This window comes from Periplaneta americana, chromosome 9, assembly GCF_040183065.1.
Source record: "Periplaneta americana isolate PAMFEO1 chromosome 9, P.americana_PAMFEO1_priV1, whole genome shotgun sequence".
Lineage (NCBI taxonomy): Eukaryota > Metazoa > Arthropoda > Insecta > Blattodea > Blattidae > Periplaneta > Periplaneta americana.
This window is the reverse complement of record NC_091125.1, coordinates 87293380-87312934: the sequence shown is the minus strand read 5'-3', so window position 1 is coordinate 87312934 and position 19555 is coordinate 87293380. Positions and strand designations below refer to the sequence as shown.

Here is a 19555-nt window from a genome sequence, read left to right as displayed (position 1 = left end):
CCATATTAATTCTTATTTTATAAACAGAATATAGATACAATATAAACTCGCAATAAGTCACTTTTAACATAAAAACTAATATTCTGAGAGACGTTTACTGGTATTTTAGAAATTAAGAGACGTTATTTCCACAACTCATAACATACTACCCTAGAATGGCAACTGATTATACAAATTGAATTTCGCAGTAACACATTTTCGGACATGAACAACAATATTTTGAGAGACGTGTATTTTACAAATTATACAGTGTTATTTTCAGTCGGCTTACGTACATTCACATATTACATTAGCAACATGACAAAGGTATCATAGAAGTACTTTTTAATATATGTAAAATCTTTTTGCCTCCACTCATTTCTATAAAATATAGTTGAGAATGTGAAAAACATGCAGTTTTTAAGTTAATGTCTGAACTTTGAGCGTCTGTCCTTGAGCTTCATTTTAATAATTGGCCATTACAAATCTAGTCGAACTGAAATTGTAGCTGCTTAAAATCGAAAGGCATTAGTGGGTATCATCGGAATACGTGGGATGAAAACATCTTTCGTTTTGCCAGTTATTATTGTCACTTCTATTAGGTTCTGCATGAGTTTTTTTCACGCCAATTCTTGTTTCATTGCATAATTTTGGTGGGTCAATATTTCGCAGTAGTACAACTGGTGATTGAATATTAAGTATTAAATTATTTGGTAGCAAGCCTTGTGGTTCGAATGAATTCAAGAATTCAGTTATAAAACACAGCCTGCTTAGTAGCTACAAGTTCATCGAGAAATTCATAATACGCTCCTGGATTGCGTAAAGATACTTATTGCATGAATTATCTGGTTTTAGCCTTCATGACGTGTATCAACAATGTTATTTAATTTCGTGTTATAATTTCCATGGCCTCATGGAAGTCGATGTTGAATACAATAGACAATAATAAAAAACACTTGACTATAGAAGATTGCATTTTAATATTATACATGAATGTTTGATTGTAAATATTTACATTTTTCATTTTTAATTAATTTAACATCCATTTGGACAATTTTAATGTAGCCTATGTTTTTCTCCCGCTTATGAAGGTTAAATGTGCAAACTTTGGCACATATCGGTCAAAGCGTGTAGATTTGTATAGAGAACATACATACATACATACATACATACATACATACATACATACATACATACATACATACACACACACACACACACAAATACATACATACATACATACATACATACATACATACATACATACATACATACATACATACATACATACATACATACATACATACATACATACATACATACATACATACATTCACTTTTATATATAAGATAACCTATTAACCTGTTGTATCCTATAGGATACTTTGCGAATTTAAGGGTTAATAGAATTTTACTCGTTTTTTCCTTCATTTTCGAAATACAATTGTTTTATATTAAACATTTCATAGCGTGTTTTGGAAAAGTAATTGATTTAATTCTCAAAATGCTCAGTCAATTTAAGAGCGCAGTGCATGATGGTAATACATTAATGAAATAATTTTAGTTTTTTCCTCAAAATACGCAGAAATTTAATACGAACAAATGTAACATTGTAAAATTCCTTTGCAAAACGAAATGAAATGAAAGTCATGAAATAACTTGACATTTGCCTTACAGTTGGAGAAAACAATGGAAAATCTCCAACAAAATAGTCGACCTCGGTAGCGTAGTCGGTATAGCGCTGGTCTTTTGTGCTCGAGGTTGCGGGTTCGATCCCGCCCAGGTGGCATTTAAGTGTGCTTAAATGCGACAGGCTCATGTCAGTATATTTACTGGCATTTAAAAAAAAGAACTCCTGCGGAATAAAATTCAGGCACACCGGCGATGCTGATATAACCACTGCAGTTGCGAGAGTCGTTAAATAAACCATAATTGTAATTGTCCAACTAAGTAGTCAGTTCAATAGGAAATCGAACCCACGCCAGAGGACAGCCTCGGAGTTCGAGTTCACCTTGTTACCCCTGGACTATGCCGGTAGCTATGTTGCGAGTGTATGAACCTGCTCTGAAAAATTCTGCGATGTATCAGGGATAATTTTATTACACTGGCACTTAGAATACATTATCCCGCTTCGAGAATGAAACCGAAGTTTGTTGGTCTGAGTATTTTGTATTTGTTTCGGTTTACAAATGAAAATTATGGTTCTATGATAAGAGAAGTAATTAATGAAGGTCAGGCAATATATTTTCTCTTCATATGAAGCGACATTCCGAAAACAGACCTAACTTACAACAAATTTTCCACGATGGTTTAACAAATTGCATCGCTTTAATATTGCAGAACTCGTGATTACAAATTTTATTTAATCAAACGAGTGATCACATAGGTCTGTAGCTGTTCTAGATGCCGAGATATTACTTAGAGAGGCCGCATGGCACGGCTAATTTTATGCGCAACTTAGGCGCTTTCATGCACGTAACGAGGGGAAGTGGCATCATCGGTCGTGGTCACATAAGTTACATTGGTTCATGGCCTAGCTATTAATAATATTAACTATTCGGCTATGTTCATAATGTTGTTTTTTTTAAGTTGGTTATTTAACGACGCTGTATCAACTAAGAGGTTATTTAGCGTCGATGAGATAGGTGATAGCGAGATGATGCCGAGGATTCGCCATAGATTACCTGACATTCACCTTACGGTTGGGGAAAACCTCGGAAAAAACCCAACCAGGTAATCAGCCCAAGCGGGGATCGAACCCGCGCCCGAGCGCAACTTCAGACCGGCAGGCAAGCGCCTTAACCGACTGAGCCACGCCGGTGGCTTCATAATGTTGTTACGGCAAGCATTTCAAATTCTATCATTTTTTTCTTTCACCACGGAATCCGAAATGGGTGCCCGTACTCGGTGCAGGAAATACGTATCTTACGTCAAAAGATGCCATTTTTGGAGACTTGTAGTTTGTACCATATCATTTGACACCACATTGTGTGTAACCAAAAGCTGATTTTAAAAATCACACCTTCCGAATGAATTTACTCGAAGGTAGCGAATAGATTTAAAATGTGCAGCAAAAATGGCTCTACAAAGACTAACAGATTACATTCCAAAAACAATTTTTTATTATGAAGGAAGAAAAAACAAAAGAGAGAATTACTCTTTCCCTATCAAAGAAACTTCATCTTTCTAAATAATATTATGAAAACTTAACTCAAGCCAAAATCAAATGTTCCGGACAGAAGTAATGAAATGTTATGTGCCAAACCTACTGAAACCTGTACTTACTGTAGAGTTTGAGAGGAGGGGAAAAAAAGTGGTACAAGAGGACATGTGAGAAGCATATCTATCAAGGACAAAATTAGATGTTTACTTCGTAACAAGCAACACCGGATGGTTGTCATGGTAGGTGCACAATTGTTTGGTTTCCTTGGCAACAGCATCAGGGTTTCACCATTTCATGAGTCACCTGTTATTTTACCAATATTAAAGTAACTTATTATTAGTGTTGGAACTCAACCGGAGAAATGACAAGGTTACCGTGCCTAGGTCTGAATAAGAGTGTCCCTATGGAAACTGGACCTCATGAGCCCATCAGATCTCAAGAGTTCCCACCGAACGCCTTTCTCTCTGATGGAAACTAGCACAGATCTTGTTTATGTGTGCGGCATTCCGTTGCTAAGACCATAGGAGCATCAGAAAGTTGATACCTTATAGTTAGGGACCGTAATTTGTCCCAGGGCGTACGGAGATAAGGTTAGCTGTTCATAGACTATATTGACGTGATGTTATATTTGACGCGTGCCACAGCAACTTGTGCTGAAATTGACTTTCTATTCGAGATTCAAAACTAGACCTCATCGACTGTTTAAAATACATTATAAAGAGTGATATTACGATGATATTGCCTACTATTTAAATTATTTTTTCATTTATTTTCACTGGCAGAGTCAAGATCATAAGGCCTTCTCTTCCACTCAACCAGTATAAAAAATCCACAGCAAATATAAATAACAGGAACACAGAAAACAATGGAATAATAATGACATCAATAATAATAATAATAATAATAATAATAATAATAATAATAATAATAATAATATAGCAAAATGTAGACGTGTCTAGCTACATGTAATTCGAAGAGTTAAACAATAAACAATTTGGTGTTTTTTTATTATGGTTTATTTAACGACGCTCGCAACTGCAGAGGTTATATCAGCGTCGCCGGTGTGCCAGAATTTTGTCCCGCAGGAGTTCTTTTACATGCCAGTAAATCTATTAGCATAAGCCTGTCGCATTTGAGCACACTTAAATGTCATCAACCTGGGCCGGGATCGAAGCCGCAATCTGTAGTACAGAATGGCAGCGCTATACTGACTACGCTATCGAGGCCGACAATTTGGTGTTAAATAAGATAATCAAAGAAATTATATTTATTTTCCACAGAAGTTATATTTGAAGACAGATCATATTCTAGAGACGAAAAACAGTCTTTTTGACAATCGGCTTTTGAAAGTAGTCAATGTCTAAAGCCCCTTTATACACTATTTACAAAATAAGGAGGCTATAGTATAATGAAGTAAAATACCTTTAATTATAACATACAATACTGTAGTTAATAGTGTAAATAATGTTTGATCAATGTAGGCCTACATCCTTTATCATAGTGTAAATATCGAAAATAGCGTATTTTAGTGTACATAGTTTAAATAAATAATATAAATTGTAAATATTAGTGTAATTGTTAAAGTGATCTATGGTTTGTTCTGTCCAATTTGACAAAACAGGATTCGCGTGAGCAGACAGAAGTACTTCGCTTGCTACATGCACGCAATCATCCGTTACAGTAAAAACAAACCAGTAATAAAACGACAAGAACGACGGCTTTCCACGCCAGAAACTCTACTTCAAATCCAGAAGGATTCAAATAGAATGTTTGATGCACAGGTTATGTTAAGACAGTGGTACTAGCTTTTGCACTGGCAACATTCTACCATTTTTCCATAAATATTTCAATCACCTATGGTCCTTAAGTATCAGTGAACTATAACATGATACTGTATTACTTTCTCAGGAGAACAACTCCGTGAAATTCTTATGGAAAGCATCCATCTAGCAATTTCATAAGGTTTTCTAGAGTTAAAGTCAACACTTAAATCTTCATATATGTATATAACTAAGAAAGAATAATAAGCTATTTTAAAATGTTGTTGGTTGTTTGTTTTCTGTTATAACTACCGATGATTCTTTTATCGAAATTTCCTTGTTACTTTAAATTGCACAATTCCGCTGGTACAATTTAATACTCATTTTCTTCAGTTGAATTTTTTTCTGTTGTCCTATTATAAAATAAATAAAAATTGAATTGAATTAGATTGGATTTGACATACATTAAGGAAAGACAATGAATATATTGAAAAAATGCTTTAGATTGGAATTCTAAAGAGAAGACAGTATCAGGAAGGCCAAAAAACATGGAGACGAATAGTCGTTCAGGAAATTACAAGGAAGAGAAAGCCTGGAAGGAGATAAAGAAGCTGGCTTAGAATAGAATCCGGTGGAGACACTTAGCGGACGCTCTATGCTCCTGCTAAAGATGATGATGATGATGATGATGATGATGATGATGGTGATGATGATGATGATGATGATGATGATGATGTGAGACATAAGTAAAATTTTGTTTCTAGAGTAATTTATTTGTATAAATAAGTTTCGAGCGGTAATTACTGCAAAGTTTCTTCAATAAATGGTTACATATCGTACATCTAAATTGATTTCAGGATTAACGACATAATTACACATTTTCTGTGAAGTGTTAACAGATTCTTCCTTTGCCATTGTGAAATGATATTCTGTAAAACTGTCTTCGTTACTGTGAAACTCGGCTATAACGAGACGATGTTTCCTGTGTTGCAAACAAAGACTGAAGTGGATAGCCCTGATGTAAACGACCGCGTTGGCACATGATCTATTATTGTTTTGCATTACCTGCTCCACACAAAGACCAATTGTTCGCATCTCGTAATGGGGGGCAGTCAGCTGTTACGACCAACGCCTGCCGAAGTGTTTACAGCTCGTTAGCAAAATGGAATTCTGATCTCACGGCTGTACGTTACGTTTCAGCATGATAAATATAACAGGATTCATTATTTTACTATCCCTGACACTTCAGAAGAAGAATCTTGTGTATTCCAATGTGGTGGGACTAACATCTTCAACTCCTGCATAAACCTAATATAATAAACCACCGCCACCATTACTGCATAAGGAAATGCTGGTAAACACGAACGTTACCACTGCGTCACAGGAATAAATCAGTTTCAGAAGTTTCAGAATGCTAAGCTGAGCTTAGATATGTATTGATAATTAATTTTCTAAGTATAGGAGACAGTAGGCCTATATAAAACAATGACGTCACATGATGGAACAGGATTATATCACAGTCTAGTATATACAGTCACGAAGCTTGAGTTGTTGAGGTTGCTAGGAACAACAGACCGTGCCGGTACTATTTCGCATTGTCTATAATGCGATAGTAGCGATCCTAGTGGTTAGCAACTATCTATGGATGCATATTTATTACATAATGAGCTTCGTGACTGTATATACTAGACTGTGGTTATATACTGACTATAAAATGCATAATAAGTAGGGTTCGGAAGTTGATGACCTAAAAATCACATAAATATAATCTATAAAATGACCTTAAATTTCTCAAAATATAAAATTAAAATAAAAAAATAACCATGACCAGGGGCAGGTATTTATGGAGATTAATTTTATTATCTGTGTTTTTTAATATTGGCGTCGGCGGAGATTGTTGGAGATTGATTTGTACTCTTGACGGAAATTAATGGAAATCTTGGAAAATACAATTATTTTGTAATTGGAGTATTAACTCAGTATCAATATTACTTTCCAAATAATTGGCATTAACCCTTTGCAGCATAGTGGTTATTCAGAAGAACCACTGTTTCCTTTCTTTCTAAATTTTATAGCACAGATATTCTACCAAGGAACCACCTCTTGATTATACATAGAGGTGTCATCTGTGTTTTGAAATTGTGTGCAGAGTTAAAATGTTGAAAAAAAATTGATTGAAGCTTTGGTATGATCCATGATATGAAAAATATAAACCATTAATTTGTGCTTCAAAGAGTTAAAGGTTCGTTGGATTCTGATAAAGGTGCGGTATGGCCATTAGACAATATTTTGTTGAATTGGAGCTGTATTTAACACACATTCATTAAAAACGACAAAGAAACTTGCAAAACTGAAATTAACATTTTCAGATTATTAGTGAAATGTTGAATTCTCCGTCTTTTGTGTTCACAAATGTAATCAGAACACCTGGAATACCATGTAATGTAGCCAACTTAGATATATAACAAATTCAAGTGAAAAAACTCAGAATATGGAATTCGTTATAAAACGACGCAATAGTAATAATTCGCAAATGTGTTCATATTTCGCTATTAGAACTCTATTTCGCGATTTGTCGCGATTGTTTTATCCGCACATTATCAATCAGAATCACTTAATTCGTAAAGATTAGTAAAAATCTATTGCATATTATGTCGTGATTTTCGCGATCTCCATAAATACCCAGCCCTGACCATTACTTTAATAGTAAAATACAAAACAAATATACTCGTATACTTCCATCTATTGAAAATACATTGTCACTAAATTCAGTCACTAACTGTCGCAAAAAAAAAGTGTCTGTTTTGTTTTACTTTCGATATTTTTACGTCTTCACTTGTGAGATACAATATGCTGACTGCGGCTGCAGTATTTTTGTTGCGATGAATGGAGGGAAGCACGTAACACACGTGATCAGGAGTCAAGGCTGATGCAACCATAAGGAAATTCCTGTATGACGCAATCGAATTGCGTAAGCAATCTGCAGTAGGTTCTCGAATATAGACTATGACTACAGCGTAAAAAATAAGTCCGTTCATAAGCAGAAAAGGGCAAAAATGCAATAAAAAGTAGCATATTTCCTAAAAAAAAAACAATAGGCAATAAAGGACAAAAAAATAAGCAAAATAAAAGTAGGCTATATTAGTTCGTGCTGAAATGAAACGAGTTTGTATTGCACAGTCTGTGCAGTCTCAGAAAAAAAAAAGATATTTCATCAACTTCAGAGCCCTAGTAATAAGCAAAGCAAGATTAATCAGTGTGTATTAAGTAGATGCTCACAATACTTAAGTGTCATGAACTTTTTTTATTGCGTACAAAGTTGACTAAAACTTGTATTAATGCGCATAAAACTGTTTGCTTCATAATTGAAGGGTTCAGAACCATAGTGGGCTAAGCGCCATTTACTAAAACCGTAAAAAAACAAGGGTTAAAACGAAGTTATTACCATAATTCAATGGAAACATATAGCAAGTAGTATAAACTATACACATTAAAACTAAATATGTCAATCTTCATTAAACTATGGTATTCACTTAACTTTAACCCTTGGTTTCTCCGTTTTTAATAAATGGCGCTTGGCCCACTATGGCTCTGAACCCTTCAATTTGAAATGTATCGGTCTTCTTGCTATACAAAGAAGTGTCATGTATCACGAAGTCCTTTCCCATTCCTCAGTCTCCCATTGCTACAGAAAACGATGTTTGTTACAGGGGCGACCCCGACAAGGCAGATCATTTCGGTAACACGGCACTTCACTTCGCTGCGGCGCGCGGCCACACGTCCTGCGTCACCTTCCTCATCAACTTTGGCGCCAACCTGTGGGCGCTGGACATCGACTTCCACACGCCAAAGGAACTGGCAGCCATGAACAGTCGCGACGACATCCTGCGATTCCTGGACGGCGTGGCGGCCAAGGAGGAGGCCAGCAACAAGTCAGTACAGTGGCAACCGCTCCACAGTGTGTAAAAAGCTAATCTAGCTGAACAAAATTATAACTGCTCTCCTGTCCAACAGATTTTTATGACTTTTGTACAGCAGTTACAGGTAGCATATAGGTTTCTATGGCCTGCAATTTTTTATTATGATCGTGTGAGAATAACTACCCCTTTTTTAGATAAAATTAATAACTTCTCTCTATCCAACAGATATTAATGAAACTATGTACAGGAGTTACAGGTAGCTCTGATTACCTTTGCGTAAGAGAAACTACCCGTTTATAGAGGGTGATTTTAAATAAAACATTTCTCCTATATTACAGATTTGTATGAAAGTTTGTGCAGGAGTTTCAAGTAGCATATATTTTTTGTGTTCAATCTCCAAGTCGTAAGCACTAAGTGCAAATGACACCATCCCCATAATCCGTTCTGATTTCGAAGCATTTCGCCAAACGTTGAATAGCTAGTAGCTACTGACTTGAAACCAAAAGACAGTACTCTAAACAATCATTAAAAATGTAAGGTCCGCACTTTTCCGCACTTCAGAATTTTTCATATGCGTAGAATAAGACTACAATATATAATACTCGAGTTACACCATTTCTTCTGAGACACACTGAAATAAACTAGCAGTACAATACGTCATGCCATAAAAAGATAAATTTCAAACTTCCACCGAGTCCACAGTTTGATGGTAGATATCAAACGAAAAGTGGTGATACTTTATCGTTTTATTAACATTATTTTTTGTCTGAGGTAATTTTTGTAGTCCAAAAATCGATTTCTGTTCAGCTAGAATAAAAAATTTTCACACTGCGGCGCTTGATATCCTATAAAATATTTTATGCCTATGCAAGATTTAATTTTGAGTTCGATTTCACGTTGACAATTTTCGCTTCAGCGTTGCGCGTCTCGTTCTTATTCAACAAAATGCCGTACAGTTGTCGGATCAAGGAATACCGCGCGACTGAAAATGATTAGTTTCAGTTTGCGTTAGGAAAAAAAATCAGAATCTCCACAACAATCTTACGTGATAAAATATATAAACTCTCTTGAGTCTGTGTCAGCTTCTTTATCGTATTTCTCGTTAAAGCCTGAAAATTATTTTGAAAATTGATGTATGCAAATGTTAAAAAAGATACCCTTGTGATAAGGGTAAAAATAAAAATGAATAAGAATTTGTTTTATATTCTAAAGAATGTACCTGGATTAATAAATTTCATCGCAATAAGCCATATATAGCAAGGAATAACATCCACAGAAACATTATTACAAAGTGTACGCAGCAGTAAGACCGAGCTCACAGCGGAATCGCACGCACCGCGGCGCAGAAAAAAATTAATTTCGGACATTTCGCACGTTTACGCAAAAAGAGATAAAAGGTGCCGTTACAGAAAATAACACAGAATATAATGTGCAAATCTAGTCTTTCAGGTGAAGCTCCCTGTAAAGCAGATTTGAATAATTTCAAGGGAAAAATTTTTCCCTTGAAATTATTCAGAATATAATGATTCAAGTTTCTTTGCGAGTCCATGTGTGTATACTATAAGCTTTGTTAAAACTTGAAAATTATTTTTAAATTGCATATATGCAATCGTGATAAAAACCTTTTGTGATACACAGTAATATTAAAGGAAGAATAAAAACATGTATGTCATCATAAAGAACAGTGACCCAACCAATTCCTTTTTCTCTCTGATCAGTTTCAGGATCATTCTTTCTTCACGTACTCTTTCCAATACAGCTTCATTTCTTATTCTGTCTGTCCACTTCACACGTTCCATTCTCCTCCATATTCACATTTCAAATGCTTCTATTCGCTTCTTTTCATTTCGTAGTAATGTCCATGTTTCTGCCCCATACAATGCCACACTCCACACAAAACACTTCACTAGTCTCTTCCTTAGTTTTTTTTTTCCAAAGGCCCGCACAAGATGTTCCTTTTTCTATTAAAAGCTTCCTTTGCCATTGCTATCCTCCTTTTGACTTCCTGGCAGCAGCTCATGTTACTGAACTTATATAATATAATATAATATAATATAATATAACTAATAACTTATTAAGGATCCAATATATCGTCGTCGTTCCTGCAATAACTCCTATGTGAAAAATATAAAATTGTTCAGTAGGAAGAAAAACATATTCATTCATTCTATGGCAGTGCTACATAAGAGATTGTAAATTTTTACATTTTCCAAATAAAGAAATATAATTACATATAGGATATTTTATTATTTGCTATATCACTATTTAAGTTATTTAATAGAGCAAAAATCTGAAAATCGATAAATATGTCACATAGGAGTTATTGCAGGAACAACGACGATATGGATATGTTACGGTAAATATAATGAAAAGGCGAATTTAAATAATAACCAAAACGTTGATCAATATTATGGAGACGGACATCAATGACATCATCGAGGATCAATGACGTATTAGGTTTGGTTTGTTAAGATTTTTGGTACGCTTTGCATATACATATTTTTGTAGGCGTACCAAAAACCTGAACAAACCGGATCTAATCTGTCACTGATTACCGGTTATTATGTATAATTCCCGGATTAATAATTACTTTTACCGCAACATGTTCACATGTGATTTAGTTATAAATATTTGTATCTCTAAAATTTTAATGCAGTAGTTTCCGGAATAAATTACTGTTACGAGTGGTCTGAATCACCCTGTATACTGGAAACTGAATCAAAGGTATAATGTACGTTAAGTTATTATTCCAGGAAACGCCTCAATTTACCTATTTTGTTATTTACTTTTTATTTATTTTTATACTTATTTATGAACTCAATTTTTTCTATATGTATTTATTTTACAATAATAATAATAATAATAACAACAATAACACATGGGGTTTAGAACTATTTAGATTTGTCCCCATGAAAGTCAGATATCCACTATCTCCGTTTGGATCTTCTAGTTTACAGTCAAGCGCTTTTATTTACATAAGACTATATTTACTTAGTCCCTAAACATAAATACTATTTATAGAATTAATCTATATTCAAAGATTCTAAATCCATTGCACTTATCTGCCAAAAAATCTTTGTTAAGATTTTAAAAGGAACTAGGCAAATAATGTTCTCGCATGTTTATCAAAAACATCTTCGCAGTATCAATTACTATGTTATTTAGCGTCGATGGAATCGGTGATAGGGAGATGGTATTTGGCGAGATGAGATCGAAGATCCGCAATAGATTACCTGGCATTCGCCTTACGGTTGGGGAAGATCTCGGAAGAACCCAACTAGGTAATCAGTCCAAGCGGGAATCAAATCCACGCCCGAGCGCTAATCCGGTTCAGAAGACAAGCACCTCTACCGACTGAGCTACGCCGGTGGCTACTTGATTATTCATGTATCTGTTTATTCATATTTGTACTTACTATATGCACATCATTTATTTATTTATTTATTTATTTATTTATTTATTAATTTATTTATTTATTTATTTATTTATTTGTTTATTTATTTACTATACGATTCTTTATAGGCCTAATATAAAATTAATTTTATCTTTAAGTTGAGGAACTTCAAATTTATCTTGTATATTCGTAGGAAGAAAACAAAGATGATGAGAGAAAAAGCACAAAAGGATGCGGAGAAGAGGAATAAAAATTACGAAAAGATGAAGCAAAAGGCAGAAAAACTGGCCGAAAAGGAACAAATGCGATTAAGGAAAGAACGAGAGAAGATGCTGAACAGACCAGAAGAAGTGGCAATCATGCCGCACAGGTGAGATAATATAAAACAATAAGCATAGAATATTTCCTTCGTAGCAATTATAAACAACATTACATAGTACATATGTCAACACTTACAGTCAAAGCGCTTCATTTAAAACTTAGGCCCACATTTTCCTACTATTATTATTTTAAGAATAATATTTCCTCTACTTAACATTTATATATCATTTCACATGTGTGAACATTTTAATAGAGAAGAAAACCATATGGCGGACGGAAACAGCTATAGTAATGTGCACTTATGCTGTTTTACCATACATTTGGTTCACAGTAATATACTAATTTTTTACTCCATTTGTATTGCATTTTGGCCAATACTTTTATGTCTCACTTCACCATGTGCAACATTTACATAGTATTAAAATGTACAGTACATTGTGATTGTGATTTAATTGACGCACAACTCTAACCAGAATTATCCTCCCTCTGTTATATTCTTGGTCAGACATTGCTTATGTTTACTCTTACTGGTGACATTCAAACAGTCAGTAAAGCAGTCAGTTGTTATTAGACAGAGCTAACGCAACATTTGCAATACGAAACATAGTTGGTTCCCATTAAAAAAAAGAAAGTTGACTATAATATTTTGAAAAGTATTTCATGTACAAAAAATACATCACGTTGTCAGTTGTCCCCTTCGATGTAATTTAACTTGTAATTGTCGGTTTGTTTATATCTGAAATATTTCACACGCTGTCGGAGGTAAAAGAGTTAAGTGGGCCACCCTGTATAGCATATGATCAGGGTGCATAGTCAAGAAGCTTAACGATGTCACAGTTTTAAAAAGTGTTATTAATAATGACCAATCTCCTACACTGTAACCTACTAGGTGTGACAATCTGGCATAGGTCTGACTACAATATTACGCTTCTCGTTCGCAACATCTTCTGAATCATAAGTATTCTTATTGCAGTTTCCAAAAAGGAACGTATATGCAAAAATACTACTTTATCTTATTTTGTATTTCCACAGCAACTGTTTTATTATATTTTAGTAGCCTATCCATAAAGCTTCTCTATGATGCTCAAAGATGGACTTTCTTCTGATTATTTTTAAATGTGTAAACTTTTGTTTTTACTTTCAGGCCATCAAATGTGTTAACAATTCTGAAACTTAAAGGAAGGAAAAACACAGGATTTTCAAACACAAACGGCAACCCAAGCCCTCGATTTTCTGAGATCGTGAGTGGAGGTGGCGCAGGGACACTAATAGGAGCGGGAAAGAGGACAGGTGTAACGGGAGTGCAGAAGAAGCTGCAACAAAAAATGAACAAGGCCCACCAACCAGCCACCAACAACCAGCAAGGAGCGGGCGACTTCAAGATAGGACAGGTAGTGCGGGAAATCTTCTGAACCTTTGTCATTAAATGTGCCAAATTTTCATATCACAAACAATACGCAGTTGAACAAACATATTATGTAAAGATTTGACAATTTACGCTCACATTCTTGCAGAATCCTTCCCTTCATAAAGTCACAAAATTCTCACTGCTCTAATCCCTACGCTACGTATCTACAATAATAATAAGAACAGCTATAGTTTCTTTATAAAGCCCAAACCCTAGGGGACCCAGACGTGAGTTTATACATTTTCAACATTATGCTTTTTATTTTTTCCCAGAAATATCAAAGATATCTACATGAAATATTGCATGTAAATTTGCCATAGCATCATTAATAAATATCCAAAAGTACACTGAAATTGTTTAACTAGTTTGATCACAATAAAAATCTTCATTCTGGATAAAAAATAAAACAATGTTGCATTTAAGTAGCAATATCTCTCTTTAAATTAATCACATGGAAGAATTTGCTCTTTTCCTTGTATGATATAATATGAAATGATATGGTTTATTCTCTCTGATCCTGCTGACCCTTCTTCACATTTGGTGTATACGGCCCAGCAGTCCCGTTCTTACATTATTTACAACTTTTACATTACCAGACGTTTAGTGACTGACACATGTTCATCACTTTCATTGTTCATTCACTAGGTGATCCATCTCCATTCACTACACTTATTAATTACTATGTCTATATTTATTATCTAACCCTTCTATTATCTAACCTATCTTATTCTATTTCCTATTCATAACAAATCATAACAATTACCTTTACTACTCTATTCCTGCAGTTCCTATTTGTTATACGATTACACTACGATTCTGTTACTAACTCGCCCTTGTATTACTCTTGTACTATATAATACATAATAATTTTAGTTACACCCTATTATTTACTTTACATCTATCTATATAACCTTTTCATCCCTACTGATATCTATCTAGGCTAATTCTTGCTTTAGCTCTTTCCATCTTTACAGTTTGTAGTACTCTTTGCCAACTATTTAAATAAAATCATCAACTACTCCTAATACTTAATCACTACTCATCCATATTTCGCTACACACTTCTTAACTAATCCTTCGTTCCACTATCACACCATTTTCTTAGATTGTAAGTCTTCCTTATATCAAGAATGAGGAGAAAATTATTGTATGCCTTACAGTTGCTACTACAGAAATCACGTGAAAAATCAATTAATGAAATTCTATAATTATAAATTAATCGATTTTTATTCAATAAACATTTCTGGAATGTAGGTTTTTCCACCTACCTTAAGTAAAATTGGCAAAAAATGAAGATAGCCTACTATTAACTACAAATGTCGTGCAAAATTGTATAGCTTTAGTTCCCCGAGTTTTAGAGATATCGGTACTTTAATGTAACGTTGTTTTAGTTTTTGTTTATATTTTAAGATTTTTATTTATTTATTTTAGTAGGTTATTTTACGACGCTTTATCAACATCTAAGGTTATTTAGCGTCTGAATGTGATAGTGATAATGCCGATGAAATGAGTCCGGGGTCCAGCACCGAAAGTTACCCAGCATTTGCTCATATTGGGTTGAGGGAAAACCCCGGAAAAAGCCTCAACCAGGTAACCTGCCCCGACCGGGAATCGAACCCGGGCCACCTGGTTTCGCGGCCAGACGCGCTGACCGTTACTCCACAGGTGTGGACTTTTAAGATTTGTAGTGTGGTCAAACTATGTAACCAATTTCAATGTACGTTTGAATATTTATTCATTATGCTATGGTAAATTTACATGAAAAATTTAATGTAGATATCTTTGTTATTTCCAGAGAGAAAAAATAAAAAGTATATAATATGTTGAAAATGTAGAAAACTCACGTCTGCGTCCCCTTAATAAAAAGCTTGCTGATGTAGCAGAAACCAGGATTGAAAATCCTTCCTTATTAGCTGACATGATGTGCTATTCGTAAGTCAACGTGCAAACATTTCAGTGCATGTGAATTGCATGCTGGAAGGAAAATAAATGTCCGAGTTCAGCGCCACGATTTTCTTGGAGGCATCACATATATAGGTATAAACAAATTAAAGTAATGTAACATATTCCTTTCAATTTTTTACACTTGAGGGGTTAGGTACAGCTTGCAGCAGTAAAATTTTGGAAATATTCAACATTTTTTCTCTATTACTGTATATTGTACAATAATGAAAATTGGTATGTGTAAAAACACTGTCCTTATGCTATATGAAAAAAGTATTTTTGCGAAATAAAAAAAATATAGTTACATTTATTTCTTCAAAATTCAGTTCACTGTGCAGTGGTGAAGCGTTTCCCACATAACTTAAAAACTATCCAACATACTGTGATGAAATTTTTTGTGTGTATTTATACATATCATATCTACAATATGATGCAAGTTCACTCCTCTACCTTTGATAGATTGATAAAAATAAATACATTTAAAAAATGGTCAAATATCAGCATTTTCTTCTAACACAAAATTAAAAAAATATGATTTATTAAGGACTGTAGTTGAAAGAGCATGATATTGTAAATATGAGTTTCAGCAATAAAATAAAAGAGAGATAACATGAAAAAGTTAACAAGTTTATGAGTTATGAGGAAAACGCTTCATCACTGCACAGTGAACTGCCACCATTATTAATTTTGAAAAAAATATATATAAGTAATTTTTTTAAATCGAAAAAAGATTTTTTCATATAGCAGAAGGACAGTGTTTCATACATACCAATTTTCATTATTGTACAAGATACAGTAATGGAGGAAAAAAACGTTGAATAGGCTATATCCAAAAATTTCACTGCTGTAAGCTGTACCTAATCCCTTAAGACTGATAGCTACAGCTTCGCGAAGAGACTAAGGGTGCTATGCATAAACATTTCGCTAGCCCACACTACGAGCATGCTAAATTAGCCCCGGCTATCGACTGATTACTTGTACAGGATTCATATATCATATCGCTAACACTGGTTTATGAATACGAAAAACGTTAGTTCGCTGATCATCCACCGGAAGCCCACGCTAAGAATGTCAATGAATATGGTCCTAAGATTCGTAGGTCGATATTAAAAAAAAAAACAACATTTTGCTTCGTTGAACTTTGGCTAGATACTAATAGGTACCTTTTTGATAAACTGAAATGGTGTTATTGGTTGCAATTTCTCTTCAACGAGTTTATGTTCTGTTCAACATGTCCACCTTCACATATTATTAATTAGTGTCTTTTGAAAGTAAAATTTTAAAACATCAATAAAAAATGGTTTCTTAATTTTTCACTCATTATGGTAGTAACAGTTGACTATAATTATGATTCAATCTCCCTCTGAGGTTGAATGCATCTAAATATAACACTTTTCAATAGGTACTGTTACTAGGCCTACAATAAATAACATTAAATTTAAAACTATTAACAAGTACAAATCAAGATTTCAGGTATAACTCCCTGTAAAGTAACAAGTAGTTTGTTTCACTCACACTGTCATGTTTACATTACTGAAGAGAAACAGCTGACTTGTTTATGTTTGAGAGTTTACTTCAAATTAATTTTGTTCTGCTTTCGAGGATTCGACATTTCCCTTATGAGAGTCGTCCACGCATGCAATACAAGTGTTTCTTCAAAAATCCCCGCATGCAATTCATTGTTTACTTTTTGGGCCTGTAATGATCCCAGACATTTGTACAAATTCATGTTCTACCTCATTCAGGTATTATAGCACATTTAGCCTTTTGTTGGCCTTATAACACATTCCTAAAGTGTTTAACTACGAAACACTATCCACATGAGAATATAGAGCATTTACTCATTTCATGACAATTACTAACGGAACACATTAATATTGTGATTTACTGCTTTCAGGTTGAAATGGACGGGAAGCGGTCATTGCGGAGTCTGACTGGACTGCGGCGAGATTCAGAAGTCTTGTATGCGGGATCATACGACACACAAGCAGGAGGTAATACCATTTCCAGGCTTATCCTACATGTTTATTTCCCTATTACTTTCCTTAGGTACTCTGGCTTCTTTTAGGCGACGAAATTACCTGAGCACGGCTTCTTACGGAAGAGAAATAAAACCACTGTTTCCAGTGGCATCGCAGAATTTTGTCAGGGGGAGATTATTAAAATTGTTTACAATTTACATTATCGGTACTTTACATTTTACGTATTATTATTATTACTATTATTATTATTATTATTATTATCATTATTATATTACGGTCAATTAGAGAAGGGAAAGTGATTATGGATAAAAATACTCAAATCTAAATATGTTATTTTTTAAAACGTTAAAAGGGGGAGGAGGTTCAAACCCAGTAACTCCCCCCTTTGCGTACGCTCTTGACTGTTTCCATGTTACAGACTTATTTCAGTAAAAATACCGTCACTCAGACTGCAAAAGTCTGCACTGAGAGTGGTAGCGCCAGTGACGCTACGGTGACCTTTGAAGTTCTCGTGATTCGCGTCTACTCGATGGCGTACCCACGCCGTGGCCAGTACGATGACCTGCCTTTGGGTTTTGACAGATAATCCTTTAGGATGCTATTTATAGACATTTCGCAGCACGCGCTACGACCGTACTAAGCTATCCCCGGCTATCCACTGGTTACTAGTACAGAATTCAAATCATATCCTATCGCTAACACTGGTTTATGAATACGGAAAACTCTGATCATCCACCAGAAGCCCGCGGTAAAAATGTCTATGAATACGGCCCTTAGTCATTAACCCCAGTACATGCATGACTCAAATTATAAATTTTAGGTCAAGTCTGCACGAGTTATGAGGATGAAATACATTTTAGATTTACAGTATTAATGATGTCACTCTAAACATTAGCCTAATTACAATCATACCAATAATTATAATCATACCAATTACAATCATACCAATAATTATAATCATACCAGTTACGATCATACCAATAATTATAATCATACCAATTACAATCATACCAATTATAATCATTCCAATTATATCTCCACAGTAAGTGGGCGCCTATCACATTTTCTTAGTTTTAAATTTAGTTTTATTTTTGTTGTCCCGTCTTTTTAGAGCACTGAGATCTATTAGCCTGGCCCATTGTGCGCACCCTAACAATAGCCTCTACCTATGTTTTATTCTTATCCTTTATTCTGTTTGCCTTGCTTGTTTTCTTCCCCCTCATCATCCCCACCACAGCAACATTATCAACACTTAATTTTACTTTTTCCTCTTTCATCTTTTTATTTATGAATACATCAGCATGAATTTATACCATTTCACATCTCTTTTTAACTGATCTCCAATTTTAAAAAACTTCATTCTTTTTCCATTATATAAAAACGAAATTTTGACCTAGCTATAGCACAGTCGGCTAACTCCTGACTTCTCGCAAAATTAAATGATCTTGTTAGTCTACTGTCAAATAGTAGATCTGTAGTAGAAGGAGCGACTGAAGAGCAGATGTTATCAGAGTTCCTTCATTTCTTATAACTATTTCATTCTTCAACCTTTATCTTGCAATGTTTGGCTTTTCGCTGTTTATATTCCTTTTCCTACTATGTATTTCTTTAGTTTTTTCTGTCAATATGTTTGTCTTGCATATATATCAAATAATTCACATATTCACTCTATTCAATGCATGTTA

The 19555-nt window shown here is 34.4% G+C and overlaps 1 protein-coding gene across 1 annotated transcript in view; it reads left to right on the top strand.

Moving 5' to 3' along the window:
- Sans (SAM_USH1G_HARP domain-containing protein Sans) overlaps positions 1 to 19555 on the top strand; it is a 114347-nt gene that overhangs the window by 87418 nt on the left and 7374 nt on the right. The window contains exons 3-6 of the mRNA XM_069835227.1: positions 8613 to 8834; positions 12410 to 12586; positions 13682 to 13928; positions 17786 to 17882. Of these exons, the coding sequence (XP_069691328.1) occupies positions 8613 to 8834; positions 12410 to 12586; positions 13682 to 13928; positions 17786 to 17882 (743 nt within the window). The remainder of the gene's footprint in view (positions 1 to 8612; positions 8835 to 12409; positions 12587 to 13681; positions 13929 to 17785; positions 17883 to 19555) is intronic.